Source organism: Nuphar pumila, chromosome 3 (genome assembly GCF_984573655.1).
Source record: "Nuphar pumila chromosome 3, dmNupPumi1.hap1.1, whole genome shotgun sequence".
NCBI lineage: Eukaryota > Viridiplantae > Streptophyta > Magnoliopsida > Nymphaeales > Nymphaeaceae > Nuphar > Nuphar pumila.
Genome location: NC_143251.1, coordinates 138,721,969 through 138,749,218, shown reverse-complemented (window position 1 = coordinate 138,749,218; position 27,250 = coordinate 138,721,969). Strand labels below are relative to the sequence as shown.

General features: G+C 38.0%; 1 protein-coding gene across 5 annotated transcripts; it reads left to right on the top strand.

Moving 5' to 3' along the window:
- The first annotated feature begins 1,219 nt into the window (after positions 1-1,219).
- On the top strand, positions 1,220-26,768 carry LOC149844048 (protein FAR1-RELATED SEQUENCE 5-like). Of its 5 annotated transcripts, XM_090002028.1 has the most exons (6): positions 1,220-1,351; positions 2,108-4,146; positions 4,279-4,624; positions 8,338-8,455; positions 24,903-24,945; positions 26,389-26,762. In XM_090002028.1, coding segments are annotated over exons 2-4 (2,376 nt in total). In that variant the 5' UTR covers positions 1,220-1,351; positions 2,108-2,117; the 3' UTR covers positions 8,339-8,455; positions 24,903-24,945; positions 26,389-26,762. The 5 variants fall into 5 exon arrangements, with proteins under 5 accessions (XP_089858154.1, XP_089858153.1, XP_089858150.1 ...); XM_090002027.1 differs by having other exon boundaries at positions 2,108-4,624; XM_090002024.1 differs by lacking the exon at positions 24,903-24,945 and having other exon boundaries at positions 2,108-4,624; positions 8,338-8,477.
- The last annotated feature ends 482 nt before the right edge of the window (positions 26,769-27,250 follow it).

Here is a 27,250-nt window from a genome sequence, read left to right as displayed (position 1 = left end):
TTAAAATATATAGTTTTTTTTTTAAACGAGCCAGCTCGTGATCGGCTTATAATGAGCTTGGGCTTAGCTCGGCTCATAAGGAGCTCATGGGCTGAGCTTGAGCTGGGGTATACCCTTAAAGAGTCAAGCCTGAACTGCTCAAGCTCGGCTTGTTTACCAGCCCTGATTCGCAATGTATCTGACCATTCAGAGAGATGGGATCACATTAGAGTGGGCTCTACCATGAGAATTCTCTTAAATGCAGGCCCCACCTTTTTTTGCCGAGTTCAAAAGAAATAAAAAATGTTAATTGAAATTGAAGGTTGAATTTGGTGCTCATCAGGGGCTCCCGAGTTCGTTCCAAACATCATAGAGCTCATGTTTGAAAATGGATTGGATCCTTCTTGATCTTAATCCAAATCCAAATTTTGTGCAGTTGATTTGAACCTGAGTTCGAATGCAAATGAGATCCAATGATGTAAGATTGAATCTGGAACCAAAAACAAGGGTTTTACATGTAAAATGCAGAAAAAGATCAGATCAGATCCGGATCAGAATATAGGTCCAATGTATCAATCACTTATCCGAAATGTACAAACAGATCGTATTAGATCCAAAACTGAATATAGATCCGATGTAGAACACTGATCCAAATCTCATCCAAATGTTCAATTCCGGATTCAATCTTGAATCTGTAAATTAAAACCCGATTGGAATCATTGGAATGTCCTTTCAGATCTTTCTTTAGTCATCTGTAATTCTGTATCCTCCAAAAAAAGTGCTGGTTTCGGATCGGTACCAGACCAAACCCGATCCATTTACATCACCAAATGGGCCCCACAAAAAAGTTAAATTCTACAAAAGGACAATAAGCGTGGGCTCAGCATATCAATCCATCACGGGTTCTGGACCGTCCATCTGAGAAGGTGGGATTAGCGTCACACACCAACCACAAGGTGCCTTGAAGTACTCTTGATGAGTGGGTTCAATTAACTCAGATCAGGGTCTCTCTCGGTGGCAACCCTGCCGCATTCATCTCTGTACGGCCTTGCCCTCCAATTCACTGTGGTTCGCCGAAGATCCACCGTCCATTGAGTTAGGGACATTGTTGGTGGGTTGTAGTCTCTCCCCTGTGTCACTCTTTCTACCGGTAACTGGCAACCCGTTACTCCCTTTCTCACTCTGTTCACTTTCCCGGCAGAACTGCGGTTTCCGGCATGTTTTTCCCAGCTTTTCCGACCATCAAAATCGTTGGTTTTGGGCTTTCAGCAATTGGGTATTTGGTGAGGAGAAAAAATGCTTCGGTTCCGTAGAGAATCAATCGCACCCATCTGCTAAAATGGCCAGGAAGTGATGTCGAGTCGTGACCAGAGTATGCCTTTTCTTTTTGTTAGTTTCAGTCTCTCTTCTGCAATCGATCAGTGGTTTCGATGCATGTTTAGTGGTGCATTGATGTTTTTAAATTGGAATCCGTCTAAGTGCCATAAAAATTTTAGTGTGGTGTTCTTATATGTAGCTTTTTGAGTGAATGGTTGGTGTTTGTTCTTTTATATGTTGAGGATGAGACCAGGTTGGTTTTCTAGTTTTTTTTTTCTTTTTAATAAATGATTTGATGCTTTGTTGCATGGTGTTGTTGTAATGAAATCTTCTTTGGTGTGTGTTCATGCCCTTGAACGTTGGCAGCCTCATCTTTTGCGCATTGTTTTACCTGAATTACCTTTTGGTGTATGCACCAATAATTTGCTTTTTAGCTCATATCTAGTTTAGCAGATGCCCAACAAATCATAAAGATAAAGTTTAGCATGATTGGATGATTTTTATGGTGTATGGTAAATGCCAACTGAAATTTCATCTCATTTTTGTGGCCCTTCTTCCATATCTGACTGTTCTTTCATACCAAAAGTGATTATGTTGGTCAATTCTTTCCATGCTTTGGTCGCCGGCGCCTGACATCAGGTGACTAACTTCCTCGACCTTTTGGCACTGGGCGGCCAGCAAAAAATCGAACTGTTAATGTTTCCAAGATTGACTTATTGTGTTGTAAGCTTTTTTAACTTTTAATAACTATAACTAACATTTCTAAAAAAAATAACTAGAACTAACATCAAGGGCTTTGGGGTGATTTCAGTGCATGTGTCATGAGTAGCACCAGGGACAACGTTAATGCATCAGAAGGGTTTTGTATGAATTCAAGAAATGATGCTGCGGATCGTTACATGGCAGCAAAGGTGGGTGTTACTGCTGGAAGTGGTTTACTGGGGAATGAAGGTGCTACTTGCATGGAACCATGTGTTGGTATGGAGTTTGAAAGCGAGGAGGCTGCAGAGATATTCTATATCGAATATGCTAAGATCACAGGTTTTAGCATACACGTGCTTACCACTCGTCGTTCTAAGTGTGATGCAACAGTTATCGAGCGGAATTTGGTTTGTTCTAGAGAGGGCTATTCCTCTAAGGAATCTGCTACTGATCAATTGAATGCAAAGGAGGGCTGTAAAGCAATGATCAGGTTTAAGAAGACAGATTCTGGGAGATGGGTTGTCACAAAGTTTGAGAAAGATCACAACCATGAGCTGATGTCATCAGGAAATTCTCATCTCCTTCAAACATATGAATATATTCATAATCCTATGAACAACTTAATTAATAACTTTGATGAAGCAAGAGTTGGTCCACCTTTTGAACCATATGTTGGTATGGAGTTTGAAAGTGAGGATGTTGCAAGAGTATTTTACAACAAATATGCTAAATGTGTGGGATTTAGCATCCGCGTGGATACCGCTCGTCGTTCAAAGCATGATGCACAACTTATTGGTCGACAATTTGTATGTTCCAGAGAGGGGTTTCGTTTAAGGAATTGTGCAAATAAGCGTCCTATTACAAGGGAAGGTTGCAAAGCTATGATCAGATTAAAAAAGGAAGATTCTGGTAAATGGGCTGTCACAAGATTTGAGAAGGATCATAATCATGAGCTAGTACCATCTGGTAAAGTTTGTCTTCTGCGATCACACAGGCATATGTGTGCTGTTCCCGAGAACTTCATCAATACTTCTGATCATGCAGGACCTGGTCAACGTATACCTGCACTAGGAGAAAAATCTGCTGCATCAATTAAATCTGGATTCAATTCAGTAGATTCAACAAGCTTTATTCAAGGTGTTCGTAAGAGGAGAACCCTTGAAAGGGATGCTCAGAATGTACTAGAATATTTCAAACATATGCAAGTGGAGAACCCTGCATTTTTTTATGCAATTCAGGCAGATGACAGGGACCATATCACTAATGTTTTTTGGGCTGACACAAGATCCAGGATGGCCAGTAGTTGTTTTGGTGATGTGGTAACTTTTGATACTACATACAAGATGAATTTGTATGGTATGCCATTTGCACTATTTACAGGTGTAGACCATCATAAACATGCTGTTTTATTTGGCTGTGGACTTCTACTTGATGAAAGTGAAGCTTCATTTATTTGGTTGTTTAATTCATGGCTTAAAGCTATGTCTGGACGGTACCCAGACTCGTTAATAACCGATGAATGTCCAGCAATAGCGGCAGCCATGGCATTTGTATTTCCAAGGACTCGCCACCGCCTCTGTAAGAGGCATATCCTAAGAAAGTTTTCTGAGAAAGTATGTGATGTGGAACATGCAAATATGGGTTTGAAAGAGGATTTCTTTAAGTGTATAAACATGACCGCATCAAATGATGAGTTTGAATCACATTGGCGGTCATTCATTGATGAGTATGAGCTTCAAGAGAATCAGTGGCTTCAATCCTTGCACCGAAACCGTGAAAAATGGATTCAAGTATACTTTCAGGATGTGCTATTGGACAATATGCCTAAAACCCAAATAAGTGAGAGCATTAGCATGTTCTTTGATGTTGATGATCATACAACATTGATGGCATTTGTTAATCAATGCGAGAAAGCGATAAATAGTTGGTATGAGAAGGAACTCGAAGAGAACCATAGAACAAGTTACATGAAGCCAATTCTTAAGATGGGATTCCCAATGGAAGTCCAAGTGGCTGAAATTTATACCAGGGCGATCTTCTTAGAATTTCAAGAGCAACTTGTTCAAAGTCTTCGTTATATAGCAGAAATGGCAAAAGAGGATGGGCCAATCAGCACATTTAGGGTCATAGAATTTGGGGCAACAAAAGGTGAACAGACTGTAACATTTAATGCTCTGGAAATATGTGCAATTTGTAGCTGTCAGATGTTTGAGTATGCAGGGATACTTTGTAGACATATATTACGAGTCTTCATTGTTAAAAATGTCATGCTACTTCCAGCACATTACATAATTAAGCGGTGGACCAGAAATGCCATGGATGGTGATACATTTTATGAGCATGGCAGATCGATTCAAGTTGGTTCTCTGGAATCTCGGACCTCACGTTATGATGACCTTTGCCATGAGGCTATCAACTTTGCAGCTGAAGGGGCTTGGAGTTTGGATATTTACAAGGCTGCAAGGACTGCTCTATGGAAGGCTTTCGAAGAGATCCATGCCGCAAAAGAAATGGTTGGAATAGTTGCACACCGTATTTCTCCAGCTGTTGGAAGCATCCAAGAAGCTAGTATATGTGAAGGGAATCAACCATACAGTACAGAAGACAGTACGTGTTCAATAAAATGGTGAGTGACTCCTGTGCTCAACATTATCAAAAGCTTAGTTGCTTCCTTTATCTATTGTTTTTACTCCATCTGTTAATTTTAAGAGTTAATTTTAGTCATCACTTCTTATGGTACCTCCCACCACTCTTTTCCAATATCTAATTTTTTGTGGAATTGAGTAATTATTTGTCTCCTGTCAAGTCCTTAAAGGCTTGTAAGAAACTATCATATTTCATTCACACTTTAACTGCTGCAGTAAAGAACGTGAGTCATATAAGACCAATGGCAAATGAGTTAACTGGCTGCTATATGGTCAAGATTGTCTAAGTATCTTACTTTTTTATTTAGGTCCATATCCAGTTTATATTTAGACAGAAAGAACATACATATATGTATGAATGTATGTGTGTGTACATATATATACAGAGAGAGTAGAAAATTATGAAGAAATTTGTTCATTAAGTGACCATCATACCTGTATAATACATTCAAGATTACAAGATTAGCTTCTTGCAATGGATCCAATTTTTTCAAGTTTGCTATCCAAAGGTTTAAATGCTTATAGTTCTATATCATGTTGCTTTTACAGTAATTTAGGATTAGAACACTGATTTTCTAATACTTATGCACCTCTTGCAAAGATACATACATGATGAAGCTATTTGGTCTTCAAGTTCTCTTATGATGAAGCTATTTGGTCTTCAAGTTCTTTCTGAATCTTGTGTGTCACCAAGTGCCTTTCTGTTTCTTGTTGTAGAATATGCATGCGGGTGTGCTTGATTTAAATTAAGGATTCTTTGAACCTTGCACATTGGCTGAGATCTGCTAGGCATATGCATCCTTGTGCGGTTACATGTAGGGACACATTGGCAAAGCTTCTTATAGATTTTTTAAATGATTTGTACTAATTTCTGTGATCCTTTGTCTTTCAGTGTTTTCATGCCAGTTTATATTATTTTTTCATATCTCAAAAAGATTGGTCAATTTCCTTTTTCTATTTTTACTTTTAGTGCTGAATCACAACCGTTTAGTGTGAGTACAAGCATCTCTCTCTCTATCTCTCTCTTTCTCACACACACACACACACACACACACACACATATATATATATGGGTAATGTATTATTACAAACATTTGTAGGTGCAAACACTCTAGACCTTCATGGTGCAGATTTTTTTATCCAATAAGACCTTAGATGGATTAACAAAAAAACATGATTTTATGATCAAGGAAAGTATCACACATTGTAGGCTGTTGATTTTTTAAGCCTTATGAAAACCTACCTACATGTCATAATCGGACGATCTAAGAGTCGATTCCCACTAAGAAAAATATGTAGATTGCATCTTAAGGTTAGTTTCATGAAAAACAACTAAAAAAATAAAAAAGTTAAGGCATTTGTACCTGCAAATGACTAGCAAATATGGATATATATGTGGTGGTTTTGTACCATGATACCTTATGGTGGTAGATACTCTTGTTTGTATGGATCTAGCCACCAAATGGTAAATCTAACTGTACAAATGTGTTTAGTATGGTATATTTAATATGTTAGAAGGTTCAACAACAACAACAACAACAACTACGCCTTCATCCCAAAACAATTGGGGTCAGCGATATGAACCAAAAAAGAAATTCATTTTGGGTCTTCCACATGAATCCTTTTCCTCCAATCATTTCTATCCAACGCCATGTCCTCGGTGAGGTTCAAAGCATTCATATCCTTTCCTATCATCTCCATCCAAGTCTTCCTAGGCCTACCCCGACCTCTTTTAACTAATATATTTTCCCATTTCTCCAACCTTCTAACTGGAGCATCATTAGGCCTTCGCCGAATATGTCCAAACCACCGTAAACGATTCTCTCGCATCTTATTTTCAATGGGTGCAACACCTACCTTCTTACGTATCTCTTCGTTCCGAATCTTATCTTTTATTGTATTTCCACACATCCATCTAAGCATCCGCATCTCAGCTACACTCATTTTTTGAATATGATGTCTCTTGGCAGCCCAACATTCCGTACCATATAGTAAAGCGGGTCTAATAGTCGTCCTATAAACATTTCCCTTCAACCGCAATGGCATTCTACGATCGCACAGCACTCCAGTAGCACTTTTCCATTTCATCCACCCAACCTTTATCCTATGTTTTACATCTCCATCAATTTCTCCATACTTTTGAATGATGGATCCCAAATATTTGAAATAATCATTCACCGGTATATCTTGCTCACCAAGCTTCACTACACTCCCATCACTACTTCGTTGCTTACTAAACCGACATTCCATATATTCAGTCTTACTCTTACTCAACTTAAAACCTCTAGCTTCCAATGTCTGTCTCCATAATTCTAACTTAGCATTAACCCCAGCTCTAGACTCATCAATCAAAACAATATCATCAGCAAACAACATACACCACGGTACATTTTCTTGAATTGATCTCGTAAGCTCATCCATCACTATTGCAAATAGGAAAGGGCTTAAAGCAGATCCTTGATGTAACCCAACCGTTATCGGGAAATTGGTTGTCACCCCTCCACAAGTGCGGACATTGGTTACTACTCCTTCATACATATCTTTAATTATACTAATGTACTTGAGAGAAACACCTTTCTTCATCATTGTCCACCAGAGAACGTCCCTAGGTACTCTATCGTATGCCTTCTCTAAATCAATAAAAACCATATGCAAATCTTTGTTCCTCTCTCTATATCTTTCAATAAGTTGTCTAAGAAGATGTATAGCTTCCATAGTTGATCTTCCAGGCATAAAACCAAATTGATTCTCCGATATCATGACAACCTTCCTCAACCTAGACTCAATCACCCTCTCCCAAAGTTTCATAGTATGACTCATGAGTTTTATACCACGATAGTTTGTGCAATCTTGTATATCACCCTTATTCTTATATAAAGGCACCAAAGTACTCTTCCTCCACTCATTAGGCATCTTATTTGTTCGCCAAATCAAGTTAAAAAGATTTGTCAACCATTCTAAACCTTTATCTCCCAAGCATTTCCAAGCCTCGATAGGTATACCATCTGGGCCAACTGCCCTTCTTGATTTCATTTTCTTCAAAGCCTCTGCAATTTCTTTCTTTTGAATCTTGCGCATGAAGTCACGATTTATCTCATGAAAAGGAATGGAGAAGTCTCCAAGATCTTGAGCATGACTATCATTAAATAACTTATCAAAATAATCTTTCCATCTCTCCTTAATCTCCTCATCTTTGACTAAAACCCTTTGCGTTTCATCTTTGATACATCTAACCATACCCAAATCCTTTGATTTCCTATCTCTCATCTTTGCAAGCCTATAAATATCCTTCTCGCCTTCTTTGGTATCCAACTTGTCATAAACCTCCTTATATACCTTAGCCCTCGCGTTTCGAACAACTTTTTTAGCTTCCTTCTTTGCTATCATATACTTCTCCAAATTCTCATTATCACGACTCTTACTTAGATTGTTAGAAGGTTCTATCATGTCTAATATATTGAAAGTCTGTATAATATAATGTATCATAGAGATGTGTAAAGTAACTTTTAGGCTACTATGTACGTACCCTATAAAGGAGGGGTATACTAGTTTTTTATCTGTTTTTCTTTTTTTTATGTCTTGAGGGGGTCGATCCTTTAGTTGTAAATGAACTTCATTCATGATAAGCAATACACGTGAACTTGTGTTCCCTCTTGTTTGGTGTTTAGCTTCCTCTAATCCTAACTTCTTGTAGATTTGGGCTTATTGAAGACACAAGATTGATGATTGAAGAGGGAGCTTGGAAGGCGTCCATCTTCTGGGACCAGACATACCTTGACTTGCATGCTTCATTGTTGATGTTAGCAGAGACTGTGAGTTTTTCTATCAATTGAGGTGGGGTTTCATTAGAACGTGATTTTAGGAGAGGAATGAACCTAAAATCATGTTATTTGCTTAAGACTTAAAATTTTGGAGAATTTTTCTTTGATTTTTGTGTATCAAGGTGAACAGTAACCAAACCTTGAAAAATCCCTGGATATCAGGCTATCAGTAGGTTCAATGCCCCAAATAGGTTGTACTCAGGTCATTTTTTAGTATAGAACTTATTGATACTGGTCTTGGGTCTTATTTGGTTGATTTGGCTGAGTTCTTTTGATTTTTTGGGCATCTAAAACAGGCAGTAAGTAACTGTTTTCTTCAGTTCTTCTTTATATTATCTGACTATGGTTATATGATACAACAGAATATCATGATAGTTGGGGTTCTGGTTGTGGATCGTGTTACCTTGGTTGGTTTTCGTGTTTCTTTGGTAAACCTCTATACCATTCGTTAAGCTTTTGGGTATCGTGAGGCTTGTTTGTAATGTTGCTTTATCTTGGGTACCTTATTATTGCAATAGTAGTACAGATTGCACCTAGATAGTTTGTTTGTTGTGCATTGTGTGTTTGTGCAGCTTTTTGGCATTATAGTTGGGGATTGTGAGTTATGGAGAAGGAAGGGATTCAAATTATCCCGGTCAAGTTAAATTGGACTAACAATGCATATTGGGCTGATTTTTTGAAAGTCGTGGTTGTTGGAAAAGGATTGGGAGGTTATTTGGATGGTTCAAAGGCAAAACCTAGAAAGCCTCTGATGACGGATTTGATAAGTCTATAGAGGAATGGGTCATGAACAATGTGAGAATCAAGGCTTGGATTCTTGGGTCCGTGGAACCAAGAATTGCTATGAACATTTCAAAATTCTACAAGGCAAAATAAGCTTGGACATATCTCAGGCAAGTCTATAAATAAGAGAACTGGGCAAGACATTATCAACTCACTCAGGAGTTGAGAAGTATGCATCAGGGAAGCAAGTCAATTAAAGAATTCTACTCTGATATGCAGAGAATCTGGGATGTTCTTGCACTAATGGAGGTGTAAAAGAAATGTGAGAAGTTTACGATATGTGTGTCTTGCACTTCATGTCAAACTTGTTTGGGGATTTTTGATCAACACAAGGAGACAGACAGAGTTATTGAGTTTCTCATATCTCTTAGAACAAGATTTGATAGGACAATGAGTGCCATCTTGCACCGTTCTCACTTACCATATGTAACCCAAGTCATTGCTCAGTTAATTGTAAAAGAGACTAAGATAAAGTCTTTGGATCATTGTCGTCTGGGGATAATGTCATGTCTGTATCTAGGCAAATAGGTGGTAGAATGGGTGGAAGAGGTGGTGGTAGGACTGGAGGATAAGGGGAGATGGAATTTGGTGGAAGATGTGACCTTAGTTCTGTTCAGTGTCACTATTGCAAGGGCTTTTATCGTATGAAGAATTATTGTCCTATTATCAGGAAAAAGAAGGGTAGTGCATATGCAGCCTCTATTGAGAGTGAGGGTGCCATGCCCAAGGAGGAGCAGTTAGGTGGTTCTTCATCAGTTGGTGGTGAAGTGATGAGTTGTGAGTAGCTTCAGAAATTAGAGTAGGTTTAACAGAAAATTCAACATCAGATTTAGCAATTGCAGCTTCTTGCTCAGTCAGTCGTTGGCCCTTCTTCCTTTGCCACTCTTGCCTCCTCCTCTGACTACTTTCTCAGGTATCTTAGGTTCATCTTCTGGTTGGCTAATAGAGTGTGGAGTTTCATGCCATATGACACCTCATGAGTCTGTCTTAGCCAACTGTTGTCCTTGCAATGACATTTTTTTTTACTGAAGATGGTTTTTCTATGTTTGTCTCCAAAGTAGGTTATATTACTTGTGACTTATTGTGGTAGTAAATTCAATCTCTCTCAAGTTTCTCATGTTTTCATCTCTTGCTATGAACCTTATTTGTGTGGGTCAAATTACCAAACTTGACTGGAATGTCATCTCTTCTGTTGGTTGTTGTGCATGATCAATTGTTAGGGAAGGATATTGAGATTGGCCATAAAAAAGATGTGTACTATCTGGATTGGATCAATATGAGGGAGCAAAAGGGAGCTCGAACCGGATATGGCGCTTCAGTTTTGGATGAGTCTATTTTGTGGCACTACACTAGAGACTTGGGCATGTTTTTGTCTCTAGGTTGCAAAGTTTAGTGTTCTCGGGAAGCTTTGGAAAATCCAAAATAGTTGTGTCCAGTGTTGTGAAAAGCGTTGAGGCGTAGCGAGGCGCTCGACCAAAATCTGAGGCGAGGCGTAAAGCGTAAGCCTAAAAAAAACTATAAAAAATATCTAAAATTATAAATAAATAAAAAATTCTTTATTGATGAAACAACAACTAACAAGAAATAGAAAATCTCAAATAAATACTGAAAAAACATGAGATTAACATGTAAAAAAAATAACATTAATGCAACAACTGGATCTATGTAAGTATGTTAAAACATGAGCATTCGTTAAATAAAAAATTAACATTAACAATGAAATGCATATTAGCATTAACAATATCAAATGTATAATTTCTTATGTGAAGGCATTATCTGTTAACGGAGATGACATGTCAACATAATTAACATTAGCATTAACAACTTGATTTATGTAAGTATCTAAGAAATAAAACATGAGCATTTATTAAATAAAAAATTAATATTAGCATTAACAAGATGAGGAATTTCTTCTTCTTCTTCTAAAATTATAAATAAATAAAAAAAATTATTGATGAAGCAACAACTAACAAGAATAAATAAATAAAAAATTCTTTATTGATGAAGCAACAACTAACAAGAAATAAAAAATCTCAAACAAATACTGAAAAAATATGAGAATAACATGTAAAAATAACATTAATGCAACAACTTGATCTATGTAAGTATCTAAGAAATAAAACATGAGCATTCATTAAATAAAAAATTAACATTAGCATTAACAAGATGAAGAATTTCTTCTTCTTCTTCTAAAATTATAAATAAATAAAAAATTCTTTATTGATGAAGCAACAACTAACAAGAAATAAAAAATCTCAAACAAATACTGAAAAAATACGAGATTAACATGTAAAAATAACATTAATGCAACAACTTGATCTATGTAAGTATCTAAGAAATAAAACATGAGCATTCGTTAAATAAAAAATTAACATTAGCATTAACAAGATGAGGAATTTCTTCTTCTTCTAAAATTATGTAAGTATTTGAGAAATAAAACATGAGCATTCATTAAATAAAAATTAACATTAGCATTAACAAGATGAGAAACTTCTTCTTCTTGAGTTGAGGCGTATGCCTCAAGGCGTATGAGGCGCACGAGGCGTATGCCTCAAGGCGTATGAGGTGCACGCCTTAGGCTCTTTACGCCTTGTACCTGCGCCTCAAGGCAGAAAGGCTCTCGCCTTGAGGCGAGGCGCGCTTTTTTTGCCTTGAGGTGAGGCGTGCTTTTTTCGCCTTGAGGCGCGTTTTTAACAACACTGGTTGTGTCAAATCATGTTAAAGGTTATGTGACTTGTAGATTGGCCAAATCATGTTAAAGGTTATGTGACTTGTAGATTGGCCAAGAGTCATGTTTTACCATTCAAGTCCAGTGATAGAGAATTAGAAATTCTTTTTTATTTGGTACACTTAGATGTATGGGGTCCTCTTATCGTGTCAAAAGGAGGATCATCCTATTTTGTGACTTTTATAGATGATTGTCAAGGTTTACATAGATATATTTTGTAAAAAATAGAAGTGATCTTTTTGAAAATTTTAAAAGCTTTTGTGCCATGGTTGAGAATCAATTTGCAGCTAAGATCAAAACTTTACGTATTGACTTTGGTAGTGAATACATTAGCTATGTATTTGAAAAAATCCTACAAGAGAGAGGTCGTTCATCAAAGGTCTTGTCCTTACACTCCTGAGCAAAATGATGTAGCTGAGAAGAAAAACAGACATATCTTGGAAACAACAAGAGATCTTTTGTTTGGGGGAGAGGTACCCAAAGTGCTTTGGGCAGATGCAGTCCAACTGAGCATCTATCAAATAAATCGTTTGTCCTCTAGAGTATTTAACAGCATATCCCCTTTTCAAAAATTGTACGAAAAAGTTTCAAACTATGATATGTTAAAGGTGTTTGGTTGTGTATGTTTTGTTTTGCTAACTGACAAATACAAGGATAACTTATCTCCTAAAACTGCCAAATGTTGCTTTCTTGGTTTTGCTGAGGATCAAAAAGGGTACAAGTGCTATGATTTGGTTGGAAAGAGTGTGGGTATCTATGTCACATGGGTGCGGATGTGGGTGCGGCACTTTCAAAAACCTTGGGTGCGGGGGTGCGGCAGGGAAAAAATGTATATATATATATATATATATATATATATATATATATATATATATATATATATATATATATATATATATATTGAAGTTTTAACATTTAACATTGTCATAATATCATTCATCATACATGCAATTTATCAACCTAAATAACAATTAAATAAGTAAAGCAATTACATAAATCAACCTAAATATCAATCAAATAAGTAAAGCAGAAAAGAACTAAATTACATACCAAAGTATATCCTGATGAAGTAATGGATCTTAATAATTTTCTTCTTCATCATCAAATGCATCATTAGAAGGAATACTGGGCTCAGCTAAATCCATGTTTGTTATGTTGAAATCATGTTCTCCCTCAAAGTCACACTCTTCTAGGTTTACATCCCAAAATTTGGATGTTCCTTGCCTGCGTTACAAACCCAATTTGAAAATGTTAAATACAATACAAGTATATTTAAATGAAAAACTAAGAAATAATCAAATAACTAAGAGAGCAAATTAGTATCTGTATTCATCATTGGTTCGCGAAAGTAATCGAAGATTTGAATGAACATATACTAAATCCTATGCACACTTGCTGATGAGTTTATTTCTCTTCATGTTGTAAATTTGAGAATATGTGCTCAAATTTCTTTCACAACAAGATAAACTAGCAGGCTGCGATAGCAATCTTAATGCAAGACGTTGGAGAAAATGTGTTTCTGATCCAAATGTTGACTACCATGTGATAGGATCTATATTATTCTCTTCTCGCGCGAATAATGCGATCCATATAATCTCGAAGATGAAAATTTTCCAAACTCTTGTGTGACTTGATGTAGAAGATATGCTTCTGTAAAAAGTCTTGTCATACACATATTTCTATGTCTTGATAGCTCTGGGTCTAAATTTGGAGGGACACGACCAATACCACCAGCCCGCCACTTATTTACATAATATTTTGGATGAAGAGAATGTGTCATGCAATGCAAAGGAATGTTGCTCTTATCTTATCTTTTGACTAAAATTGAATGAATATGATTAAAAAATTCTGAATCATCCGTTGCAGGATTTTTTTTCTTCATACTTGAAAACTATAGCTTGTATTTTTTCAATTATATTATCCCACATTTCATAAACTCTGTGAATAATGGGCTCATCCTTATCAACTTCTCTTAACATTTCCCAAATAGGTTGCATAAATTGAAGGAAGTATATCACTCTGTCCAAAAACTCATCATCAAGAATGAATTTTTTAATTTCTTGAGCCTTGATATCATCATCAACACGATAGAATGTCCAATTTTCATCAGTCACTATGTTAATCAAAGCATTCTTCACTTTTTTAATCCTCTTCACCATCACAATAATAGACGCAAAACGTGTTTCAACATCCTTCAACAATTTCAGGTCAGAATGCCTATTAAATATAGCATTAGCACGATGGTGGTTAATAACAAAATTCCTAATGCTTTTGACGTTTCTTTTTAAATCTTCAATCCATGAACATAAAGCATATGCTTGTGAATTTTCTTCTTCTTTGGGGTTGCAGATGCTCTTTAGGGCCAGATTTAAGCTGTGTGCTACACAGGGAGTCCAAAAAATATGGGGGTACTCACTCTCCAAACTCAACGCTGCACTTTTACAAACTGAAGCGTTGTCTGTAATGATTTGTACTATTTTCTGATCACCCACTTCTTTTATGACTTCTATAAACAACTCTCTCAAATACTCTGCATTTTTATATTCTCCATATGCATAAACTGCTTTCAAGAATATTGGGCCACTAAGCGAACAAGTAATAGAATTGATCAGTGGACGCCTTTGAATATCTGTCCATCCATTAGACACAATAGAAACTCCATTTTGCTTCCATGAATATTTTTTAATCTTCAGCAACCTCTCCACATTTGCCCTCTCTTCTGTAAAAAGTGTGGTTCGTATTTTTTCTGAACTTAGAGGCACATAGTCACTCAAATTACAATTTGACAAGGATGTTACTAAATCCTTTCAATAAGGATTTCTAGCCACACTAAATGGGAGTGAACTAGAATAAAAATACCTCTCAACTTTTTTATCCAATTCTTTTCTTCCATATGTATTGAATGTTGCTTGTATCGTTCCTCTACCTCCTACATTGACTTTTCTTTTTTTTTTCAGCATCTTCTTGGTGGCTTGCAAATGGCACACTAACTGCACAAGAATCAGTCATTGTCTTTCTCTTCTCATTTTCTTCTTGTATTTTCTTGTATTGTCTTCGTATTGGCTCATGTCCTGGTATCTTCAACAAATGAGCCTTCACTCTTGTGTAAGACCCAACAAAATCTCTTTCGCAGAGCTTGCATCGAAATATCTTGTTTCCACCACCTCCTTCTCCAGTTTTTGCAAGTTTATCTACATGTACCCATAGTGGCCCCACTCATCAATCCCACTACAACTAGCAGCAGAACTCACATGTTGGGATGAGGATGACGCAAGTCCTTTCCCTTTATTTGTCATTTTTATCCTGAAAACACAAAAAAAAATACATTCAAAATTTCAAATCAATTATACAGACATTATCTTGATATAAAAATATATATAATATATATTATATATATATAATAAAACCAGGAGCAAGGAAGGGGATCTGCCCCTCCCCTGCCAAAAACAGGGACGGACTCAGCCCCTTCCCTGAAATAAGAGGGAGCAGGGACAGTGTTAAAATATGTGTACTCGTACACATATATGTATGTTGAAATATAATCCTTAAATGTACATGTATATATTTATATAAAGATACGTATACATATATATATATACGTATCTCTATTTATATATATATAAATATATATATTTTCTCTTCCTAAAATACCCTCAAGGGTATTCTTGTAATTTGTCATTTTACGCATATTCTAATTGGAATATGCATGTAATTTTTCTTTTATTTTTTAGTTTCTTTTTTTTATTTTTTGTGGTTTGCGCCACCTAGGGAGGCTCCCCAAAGAGTCGTTGGGGAGCCCCCAACGGTCACAAATGTGACCGTTGGGGGCTCCCAACGACTCCTTTGGGAGCCCCCTATGTGTCTCCTCTCTTGTGCTATAAATAGGGGTCTCCCCCTTTGTATTCTTTACTTCTTGAGGGAGCTCTTGCTCCATTGTAATGGGGTTTTCACTCCTTTTCTTTCTTTCTTCAATAATATTCAACTTATGACTTTAAGTCATTTTCCCCTTTTGTGGGTTTATGTGTTAGCACATTATGTGCTTGTGTTGTTCCCTTTAATAGGTATATTCGCACTTCATGTGCATGTGTACGGGTTCATTGTTGAACCTAATGTATTCCAAGTCATTTTCTAACAGACGGGGGCTCGACCCCCTCCCCTGCCGAAAACAGAGGGGGGGGGGGGAGGGGGGCATAGCCCCTCCCCTGCCAACCCAACAAGAGAGTGAGAGGGGGGAGGGGCTCGGCCCCTCTCCTGCCGACCCAACAAGAGAGCGAGAGAGGGGCTCGGCCCCTCCCCTGAAATCAAAGGGAGTAGGGTGGGGGGCTCGGCCCCTTCCCTACCGAAAACAGAGGGAGCTCAGCCCCTCCCCTGCCGACCCAACAAGAGAGCGAGAGGGAGCAGGGGGGCTCGGCCCCTCCATTGCCGACACAAGAAGAGGGTACGTACCTGCGACGAGGGAGAGGAGGAGGTGGCGTCGGGGCGTCGGGAGGAGAGAGCTCGAGCTGAGCTGCGCGGGAGAGAAGAGGAGAGATTAGGGCAAATTTTTTTTTTGCCCTAATCCTCCTTTGCATCGTTTTTTTTTAAGTTCAAAACGTGGACAAAAATGACCTTGGGTGCGTTGACCGCACCCGATGCAGCACGCGCACCCGCGTCATGTCGCGTCGATGCGGGTGCGGCACCTACTTTGTCAAGTCCCTGTGACTTAGGTGGGTATCAAGGCATGTTGTGTTCTAGGAGAATGTGGTATACTTTTGTCATGAAAAAAAGTTGGAGAATGAGACTGAGTTGTCCTTAACCTTAATTCATTCATATGTTGAGCCTGAGTCCTATGCAAAGGCAACATGAAAGGAGGAGTGACAAAGAGCCTTGGTTGATAAAATGAATGTGCTTGAAAGAATGGAGGTGTTGAGAATAGGTGGTTTTTAGGTTAAGTTGTTCTTTATTAGAGGTTTTTTGAAATATTATTTTCATAAGGACTTAGATGTAATTTCTCTGTTTTGCCTCTCTCTATTTAATATAGAGAGAAGCCCTAATGATGCAATTAAGTTTTCTGTTTTCATGTTCAGCCGTCTCTCTCTCTCTCTCTCTCTCTCTCTCTCTCTCTCTAGGGTTCGGTTCATCTTCTACATGGTATCAAAGCTCAGCCGATCGTGGGAACGTGATCGACTGTGACGTGGGAGCGTGATCGAGATATCGACTGTGACGTGGGAGCGTGATCGTGTTTTACCAGAACATAGTCGATCGTGGAGGCTTTCATGATCGTGATCAAACTTCGATCACGCTGAGTAATGTTTCTAATCAGGTCAGCAATTTAAAATTTTTTCTGGGCATTGTGCTGGTCGTGGATGCCTGCTATGGGTGTCGTATCATCTGCTGGTCGTGGATGCCTGTTGTGGGTGTCGTATCATCTGCTGGTCGTGGATGCCTGCTGTGGGTGTCGTATCTCCTCGTCCTTCTTTTTGTTTTCTCTCCTCGTGACTACCTACGCTGTTGGGAGTTGGATTGCGGTTCAGATCTTAGGAGAAAATCTAAATCAGTTCTCCTCATCTGGATTTCCTGTTGCGACCTGGTGGTGCCGAGTCTTGTTGCTGCTATGACGAGTTTTGTTTTTGGTTCATAAGTTGTCGAAGGGTATTCCTCATGGTTGGAAGTAACATAATTTTTTTTTGTTGTCGTGAGTGCTGAATTCTTGTCGAGGTGTGTTCCTGCTGTTTGGGAGCAACAGAAATTTTTTTTCTGTGTGGCCGTAAGTGTTGAGTTCTTGCAGAAGCTGATTGTGTGTGATATTTACTGGATGTCATGCATTATATGTTGGAGAACAGCAGGTTTAGTGAACACTGTGTTTTGCGACTGCATTCTATCATGTGTGGTGATGTGTTTGGGTGTAGCAATGTTCGGGATTTCTGTGGTATCTACAGCAACTGAAATTTAGTTTTTTTGTGTGGGTTGGTTTATTTCAGAATATGGTTTATTTCAGAATATGTTTTTCAGTGACTCCCTGTTGTGTCGAGTGTTGTTTTTAAGGAAGCACGGAAGCTGAAGTTACTCTTCTGTCATGGAAAATAGCAGATGTGATTTCCTGCTGAATTGAACTTTATTTTGTGGAACAGCAGGTGTGGTTTCCTGCTGAGTTGAAGAAAAAAAAAATTTCTTCTTGAACACTTGCTGTTCAAGTGAGTTTTTTTTGGTATGGCTGAAACGTCGAAAGGTGATTCCAAAATGGAACATATTGGGGAGTATAAGGCGTTTGCCAACCCCTTCTCGTATGGCTCTTCTGTTAGGTTGAATGAAACCAACTATGTCATGTGGTCCAGAACTTTTATGATGTCGGTATCTGGACATTGTCGAAAACATATTTTGTTGGAAGGCGAACCCATTGAGAAATTGGGAAAATATGTTACTTGGGATGAAGATAATGACATAGTTATGTCATGGATCATGAACAGTGTCGAACCCCATATTGCAGATGGATTGATCTACTATAATACAGCCAAACTAATGTGGGACAATCTTCGTGATACATACTCACAAGAAACGAATGTGAGTCGTATCCTACAAGTCGAACAGGAAATATATAACTTGCAACAGGGAGATCAGACCTTGGCCCAGTACTATGCCTCTATCAAAGCTGTGTTTGAAAGACTTAATGCTCACCGGCCTCTGTGTTACTCGAAGCAAAATGATCATCAAGAACAAACCATGGTTGCTCGTTTTCTTACAGGTCTCTCTTCAGATTTTTCTGTTGCAAAAGTTCAAATGTTGACTGGTTCAGATGTTCCCACTCTTGCTGACGCTTACAATCGTCTGAGTAGACTTGCGATATCTCTGCCACAATCTCAGCCTGTGACTCAGACATCTGCTCTTGTTGTCCCATATAGTTATGGCCGTGGAAATATTCAGAATATCAGAGGACGTGGACGTGGTATGGGAGGCAGAGGAAAGCTTCAATGTACATTCTGTGGAAAATCTGGATATTTAGAAGATCGTTGTTGGGATAAGCATGGTCGGCCAATCTCTTCTGCATCAAAGTCATATAACCCTAAAGCTCATGTTACTACTATTGAGGCAACAAATGCACAAGAGAATATCACTGCAAATGAAAGTAGTATCACCCTTAGTCGTGCGGAATATGATGAGTTGATTGCTCTTCGACCTTTGAGTTTCACTTCTCCTGTAGCTGGTATTGCCTATTCAACCGGGAATCATCTCCATCCGAATGATAGTAAGTGGGTTATTGACTCTGGTGCATCCAGACATTTGTGTGGAAATTCACGTGTTTTTTCAGATCTAAAGGTCATTAAGGCTCAACTTGGAGTCTCATTAGCCGATGGGAGCTCCTCCCCGGTTGTTGGTCAAGGAAATATTTCTATATCCTCCTCATTACAGTTGAAAAATGCTCTTCATGCTCCAAACTTTCCTCAAAGTTTACTTTCTGTTAGTTGCCTTATAAAAGAACAAAATTGTAGAGTAATATTTGATCCAATGGGTTGTCATTTTCAGGATTTGCTGACGGGGAAGAAGATTGGTGGAGGCTATGAAGAAAATGGAATTTACTACCTACATCATCCAATGGGTTCTGTTCATGCTGCAGTGGAACATTCATTCAGTCTTGTTCAGTGGCATCGTCGTCTTGGTCATCCTTCATTGTCAAAGCTTCGGTCGGTCTTTTCTCAGATTCCTTCCACCACATCATTTCAGTGTGAAGCATGTCAGTTGGGCAAGCATCATCGAAGTTCGTTCCCTTTGAGTCAGAGTCAGTCTAGTAATAAAGTTTTTGAACTCCTTCATGCAGATGTATGGGGTCCTAGTAAGATTCCTACTAGGACTCAGTGTCGGTATTATCTTGTTATTGTTGATGATTTCTCTAAGTTATCATGGGTATTTTTAATAAAAGAACGATCTGAAGTTCTAAGTCTTATCAAATCCCTAATTCTTGAAATAAAAACTCAGTTTAAATCTATTGTCAAGATTGTTCGCACTGATAATGCTCTCGAGTTTAAATCAAAAGGTCTGTTACAATTTTACCAAGATCATGGCATCCAACCCCAAACTTCCTGTGCCTATTCATCTCAACAAAATGGGGTGGCTGAGCGAAAACATCGGCACCTCCTTGATGTTGCTAGGACCATTATGATTCAATCCAATGTTCCTGCGTTATACTGGGGTGATGCGATTACCACTGCTTGCTATCTGATCAACCGCATGCCTTCGTCTTCTGTGGGTGATCAAATTCCATTACATATCCTAAAACCTAATGCCCCACTTTTTTCTTTCTCACCAAAAATATTTGGATGTGTTTGTTTTGTCCACAAACTTGGCCCTGGCCGTGATAAATTAGCCGCTCAAGCTACAAAATGCATATTTATTGGTTATCCAAAAAATCAAAAGGGCTATCGATGTTATGATCCTATTTCTCGCCGAGAGTATGTCAGTGCGGACGTATCTTTCCTGGAATCCTCTCCATATTACTCTAGTTCCGGTTCTCCGCTGCAGGTTGATCCAGCTGAGTCTTTTCCATTACCTATACCTCCTTTTCCTTTGGAATATGTGCCCTCCTTACCGAACCAAACTTCATCCTCTTCCAGATTTAATAATCCTCCATTGGTATATGTGCGTAGAGCTCCACTTCCACAAGAGCCTTCATCTTCTTCTTCTCCTGAGGTAAGTTCTACTGACAATAGTGATCTTCAGGATGATGATAACATGCCTATTGCTCTACGAAAAGGGACAAGACAATGCACCTTATATCCCATATCTCATTTTGTCTCCCATGCCAGAATTGGACATCAGATGAAGTCTTTTATTTCAGCCTTGTCTGCTGAAACCATTCCTCTGAACTATCAGCAGGCAGCACTTGATAATCGCTGGAAGATGGCTATGCAAGAAGAAATGACAGCTTTGGTATCTCAGCATACCTGGGATCTAGTTGATTCCCCAGCAGATGCTGACATTGTTGGTTGTAAATGGGTATATACAATAAAGTACAAATCTGATGGTTCTATTGAAAGGTACAAGGCCAGATTAGTCGCGAAAGGGTATACCCAAACATATGGAATTGACTTCTTTGAAACTTTTTCTCCTGTTGCACGGATGGGTACCATCCGTCTTGTTCTCTCAGTAGCTGTTCAGCATAGCTGGAACTTGTGTCAATTAGATGTGAAAAATGCATTTCTTTATGGGGATCTCTCTGAGACCGTTTACATGCAACAACCTCCAGGTTTTGAGGTTGAGGGGGAGTGTCATAAGGTGTGCAAATTGAGAAAGGCGATTTATGGCTTGAAACAAAGTCTTCGTGCATGGTTTCAAAAGTTGTTTGAAGTGATGTCAAGCTTTGGTTTTAACAGATCAGCAACAGATCATACACTTTTTATAAAGAAAACTAGCTCTGGCATAGTTGTTATGGTAGTATATGTGGATGACATCATTCTTACAGGAGATGATGTGAAAGCTATTGAAGCCACAAAGGCTCATCTTCACAAACACTTTGTTACAAAAGACCTTGGTTCACTCAGGTATTTTCTGGGTATAGAAGTTGCTAGAAGCCGTGAAGGGATGGTTTTGTCTCAACGGAAGTATGTTCTTGACTTATTAAAGGAAACAGGCATGTTGGAAGCTAAACCAGCAAATATTCCCATGGACCATAAAGTTCAGTTGGTTGAAGAAGGGTCAAAACCTGTTGATAGCAAACGCTATCGCTCCCTAGTAGGGAAGTTACTATATGTAACTGTGACCAGACCAGATATTGCTTTAGCAGTAAGCAAAGTTAGCCAGTTCATGGACAAACCAACTGAGGTACACTGGAATGCAGCCATAATGATTCTCAGATATCTAAAATCATCTCCTGGAAAGGGATTACTGTTCAAGAAAGGTGGAACTCTGGAGATAGTAGCCTATTCTGATGCTGACTATGCTGGATCTGTAGTAGATAGAAAGTCTACCACAGGATTCTGTGTGTTTCTGGGAGACAACTTGATTTCATGGAGAAGTAAGAAACAAAATGTGGTTTCCAGGTCGAGTGCAGAATCAGAATATCGGGCTATGGCCCAAACAGCTGCTGAATTGATATGGGTTCGCACTGTTCTTAATGATCTCCAGGTGAAGGTTTCCTCTCCAATGACCATGATGTGTGATAACAAAGCGGCAACATATATAGCAAACAATCCTGTCTTTCATGAGAGAACAAAGCACATTGAGGTTGATTGCCACTATGTAAGAGATATGATTCAAGCTGGTTATATCACTACAAAATACCTAAAGTCTGAAGACCAAGTTGCAGCTATGTTTACAAAGCCTCTTGCTAGGCCAAATTTCTCCAGATGCTGTGACAAGCTGAGCATGATAGATATCTATGCTCCAGCTTGAGGGGGAGTGTTGAGAATAGGTGGTTTTTAGGTTAAGTTGTTCTTTATCTGAAATATTATTTTCATAAGGACTTAGATGTAATTTCTCTGTTTTGCCTCTCTCTATTTAATATAGAGAGAAACCCTAATGATGCAATTAAGTTTTCTGTTTTCATGTTCAGCCGTCTCTCTCTCTCTCTCTCTCTCTCTAGGGTTCGGTTCATCTTCTACAGGAGGCATGGGAGCTAGTAAAATCTCCTCCAAAGAAAAATATCATTAGCAACAAATGAGTGTATAATGTAAAGACAAAGGCAGATGGGTCAGTAGAGAGGTATAAAGCCATATTGGTAGCTAAGGGATGCAATCAGCGTTTTGGAATTAATTTTGCAAAAACTTTTTCTCCTATGGCTCATATTACTACAATTCATACACTGCTAGCAGTAGCTGTCGTGCAGTAGTGAGATCTTTGGCAGTTGGATGTCAAGAATGCATTCTTTAATGAGGATTCACAAGAGGAGGTATATATGATACTACTTCTAAGATACTCAGATCCAGAAGGTAGAGTTTGCAGGCTTCACAGGGCTCTATATGGTCTCAAACAAGCCCTCAAGCTTGGTTTGAGAAGTTTAGTTCAGCAGTGAGGTCACTTGGTTTTATGCCGAGTTATTATGATCCTGCTTTGTTCGTGTCTTCATCTGCAATTGGAAGATGTATATTATGTAGATGATATGGTTATCACTGGGGATGACATAAAGAAAACAAAAGAGACCAAAAGGAAGCTGGCCAATATGTTTGAGATGAAAAACTTTGGGTGTTTGAAGTATTTCCTTGGGCTTGGGATAGCCTACTCTCCCAAAGGAGTGTACTTGTCTCAACATAAGTATGCTATAGATTTGGTTATAAAAGCAAGATTGACAGATGACTCTAAACAAGTAAATTTTCTCATGGAGGCAAATTTGAAGATGAGGGCAACTGGTGGTGTTGAGCTAGAGGATCATGTAGTATAGAGACAATTGGTTGGGAGCTTTATATTCAATTTATGAGTGCTCCTAGATCAGTGCACTTGTCCGTTGTACTTAGGATCATGTCAGAGATTCTATGCACTATGATATGTTTTTCTCATCTTCGTTTGACAAAGAGTTGAGAGCCTTCTGTGATGCTAATTTTGGAGGCTCCACTAAAGATCGACTTTCCACTACGAGGTTTTGTGTTTTTCTTCGAAGCTCCCTGATCTCATGGAAGAGCAAAAAGCAGCAAAGAGTTGCATTGTCTACTACAAAAGCAGAATACAAAGCGATGACTCAAGTTGTGGCTGAGATTATTTGGATTTGATGGTTGTTAAAGGAATTGGGAATTCCATGTGAAAAGAAAACTCAGTTATATTGTGACAATTTCATATTGAAAAGAATCCAGAGTTTCATGAGCACACTAAGCACATTGAAATTGATTGCCATTATATAAGAAGGGCTTATAAGGATGGGATTATAGCTTTGGAACATGTCACTTCAAAGAATCAGGTTGCAGATGTGTTTACAAAGTCTTTCTCCTTTGCATTTCAGTTCTTTCCTTTCCAAACTTGGAATGATTCTTTTATCTCCTTCCAAGTTTAAAGGGGAGTATTGAAAAGTAACTTTTAGGCTACTATGTACGTACCCTATAAAGGAGGGGGTATACTAGTCTTTTATTTGTTTTTCTTTTTGATGTCTTAAGGGGGTCGACTCGACCCTTTTAGTTGTAAATGAACTTCATTCACGATAAGCAATACACGTGAACTTGTGTTCCCTCTTGTTTGGTGTTTAGCTTCCTCTAACCCTAACTTCTTGCAGATTTAGGTTTCTAACATAATACACCATCATATTCATTTTTTAGATTGTGAAAAATCAACAGCTCATAATTCATGTAAATAAGGGTGGTTTAGAAATGGTATAAAACATCCTATTTGAGTCAACTTTAACACCTGAAAATAGTAAATAGAACATGTTAAACATCATTCAAAGGTTAGATTTCAAGTTTGGAGCTTAGATCTATGTAAATCAAGTGTGTACCGCCGTTAGTTATAGTGGTACAATACCACTATAGAAGCACCCTATATATATAGATAGAGTGATGCAAACATGCTAAATGTGTTTTTCGGCTTTTCCGGTGCTTTTTTGCAATTGTGACCCATTGATGTGTCTGGCATGGTCGATTTATTGGAAATCAACACCCGAATCATGTATTTCCAATGAAAAAAATGATATTTGGATACTCGAAAATTTACAAAGATTTTGGACCATTGATTTTTCGAACCTTATAAAAACCCACACATGTCAGAATTGAATGCTCCAAGAGCTGATCCCTATAAAGTCAAGTACGTAGATCAAATCTGTACAGTCAGAATCTAAAAAATAAAACAAAAAAGCCCGAAATACCCATTTAGCATGTTTGCATCACTGTGTGTGTGAAACAAGAGTGAGGCTGGAAACAGGTTGGATATTGTTCGTCATGGATATGGTTGGAACTGATCCACATTTGTTTACATCAAAGATGAGATGAATATGGTTATCTATAAACATCTGTATGACAGTATAATCCTTTCTCTTTTCAGATCAGTCCATATCCAGCCATCACTTTTGGCAAAAAATGCACATGTAAGGTGTTTTTGGATTTAGATCTCTCTAAGATTTTCAATTATTCATATCTGCATACATATTTAATTTGCAATTTTACTTGAATTTGACATTAGCTTCATATTTGTACAAGTTTGATGGGTAATCATCACTTTGTAACTTTAAGGGGAATTTCCATTTAGGTACTTTTTACTGAAATTCCAAAAAGTTGTCAATCTTGTTGAAAAAGACACTTTACTGCAAAGATTCTGGGAATTGACAAAAACCAGCCTATTTTGATTATCATCACATCAATTGTTAATTATCTTTAAGAATTATGTGCATCATGCAATTTGAAAGAAATTTGTAGATCTTATCAAATAAAAGGATTGAAAAGTAATTTCAGTATGGTTGACAATGATAACAACTTGGTTTTGTCAATTTTTGCAAAATCTTGGGAAGCAACATATCCTTTTCAAAAAGGTTGGTAGGTTTTTAAAGTTTTAGCTAAAAGGTCGATATGGAAGGAATCCTTAAATTTAACCATGGTCCAACATTGGTTCCAAAATATCCTTGATTTAGTTTGCGTATTCAACCTAAGACTGTGTTGGCCTAAATGTTTAGTTTGTGTCTATTTGGACCTAAGTTTGACCCTATTGGCAATTGACTCGAGCTCAAGTTTTGATGTGTACATTATCTATAACTTTTTCATAGGTTTTTATGTAATAAATCTTGCTGTGGACACAAGCAGTAGTGGCGTCAAACCCCATATCTGTAACTTTCGAGTAGGTTCTTATGAAGTTTGTTGTGTCACGAGGAAAAGTAATGTGAAGCCTAGGCCTAAACTCATAAAATTTAAGCCAGAGCTAGTCACCCAAGCTTCTATCCTAGTTCGACAAACCTCAAGGAGTTCAACACAAGAGTAACCTTACACAATTCATAATGTCCATCGCTTGCCCCCTCAAAGACTAAAGATTTTAATCTACAACCGATTTATAAGGACAGTTTTGGCTAGCTGTTTCTTGAAAAAAAATCTTCCAAGAACTGCATCCAGCCTTTGGTCTTAAATTTCCAATTATGTGCTTCCTAGTGCTTGAAAAAACAAATAAAGGAGGTTTTCTAATCAGCTTTCCTTACAGTGTTTTGGCTTAGCAGAATTCTATCTCTGAACCTTTATTTTCAGTCTGGTCCAACTTGTGTTTCTTGTTTTTATTGGTTCCCATCGTTTGCTTTGTTGCTAGATGCGGGAGTTCTTGTCTGCTTCTCTTAAAAACTCTTTCACCTTTCTGCTAACTAAAAATTATCCCTGTTTTTCATGTAAATGGCAACTTACAACTTACAGGTTAAAATTTAGCACTATTCTTGACTTCTGTAATGCTGCTGTGTTCCAAATGTTCGGCTTGAGGCTCAGTTATATGTTGATTATCTGCTAATGCATTTGCACATGCTAATCTTCAGCATTTGTTTGTTCTCTCAAATTTGCAGATGGACGTAGGCCCAATAAGGGTTCAACTTGGAGAATATCGTCTTTATAAATTAAAGCAGAATGTTTGGAGGTCTAGATCAGTTTTGTGGGACCTGTATTACAATGCTGCAATGTATTGTGCATGATAAGGTGCTCTAATCATCCTGGGTTTACTGCAGTTGCCACCTTATTCTGTTTTTCTAAACCTTCAACTCATGGAACTGAGTTACTGCAGTTGCAACCATATTCTGTTTTGCAAAGTCTTCCAACTCATGGAACTGAGTTACACCTGCATGTTTCTAATACTCGTCTTCTAGATGCAGCTATCATTGTCCTACTGCGAGCAAGCAAATCCATATGTTCACTTGAACAGCTCTCTCTCTCTCTCTCTGCCTTGAGGGATTTTCTTGGACACTGGCCACTGGAAGCATTCACTTCTGTTGGCTTCAAAACCAAACTTCAATCACATGTATATATGTGTATGTTTTTAAACTGTGGTCAAAACATAACATTAATGTTTATCCATCTTCTATCAAAGGTTTCCTTTTTTTCTCACTTGATATGAAAAAACTCTCAAAATGTAATCTGTTCCATGCATATAGTATGCCATGGCTCCTTGGCAGGAATGTAGAGCCAGTCATTCAATATTATAGGTTACTCTTCCTTATCTCTAGACTCTTTTGGCAGCTGAAAAAAAACAAGTTAAAGAAGAATTGCAACTTAAAAGTATAGATCCAAAAGAAAAGAAATTTTAGACTTTTTATTGTTCTCCTCCCTAGTAATCAAGTTGCATAGATTTACCTGCCAAGAGTTTTGCTGTAAGAGATCATTTTCGTTGTGCATGATCTTCAATCTTAACGATGGTTTAGAAAATAGAAAATT

What these genes read in the sequence shown, in the direction of transcription:
- LOC149844048 (XM_090002026.1), top strand. Translation starts at nt 2,118, where the DNA reads ATGAGTAGCACCAGGGACAACGTTAATGCATCAGAAGGGTTTTGTATG.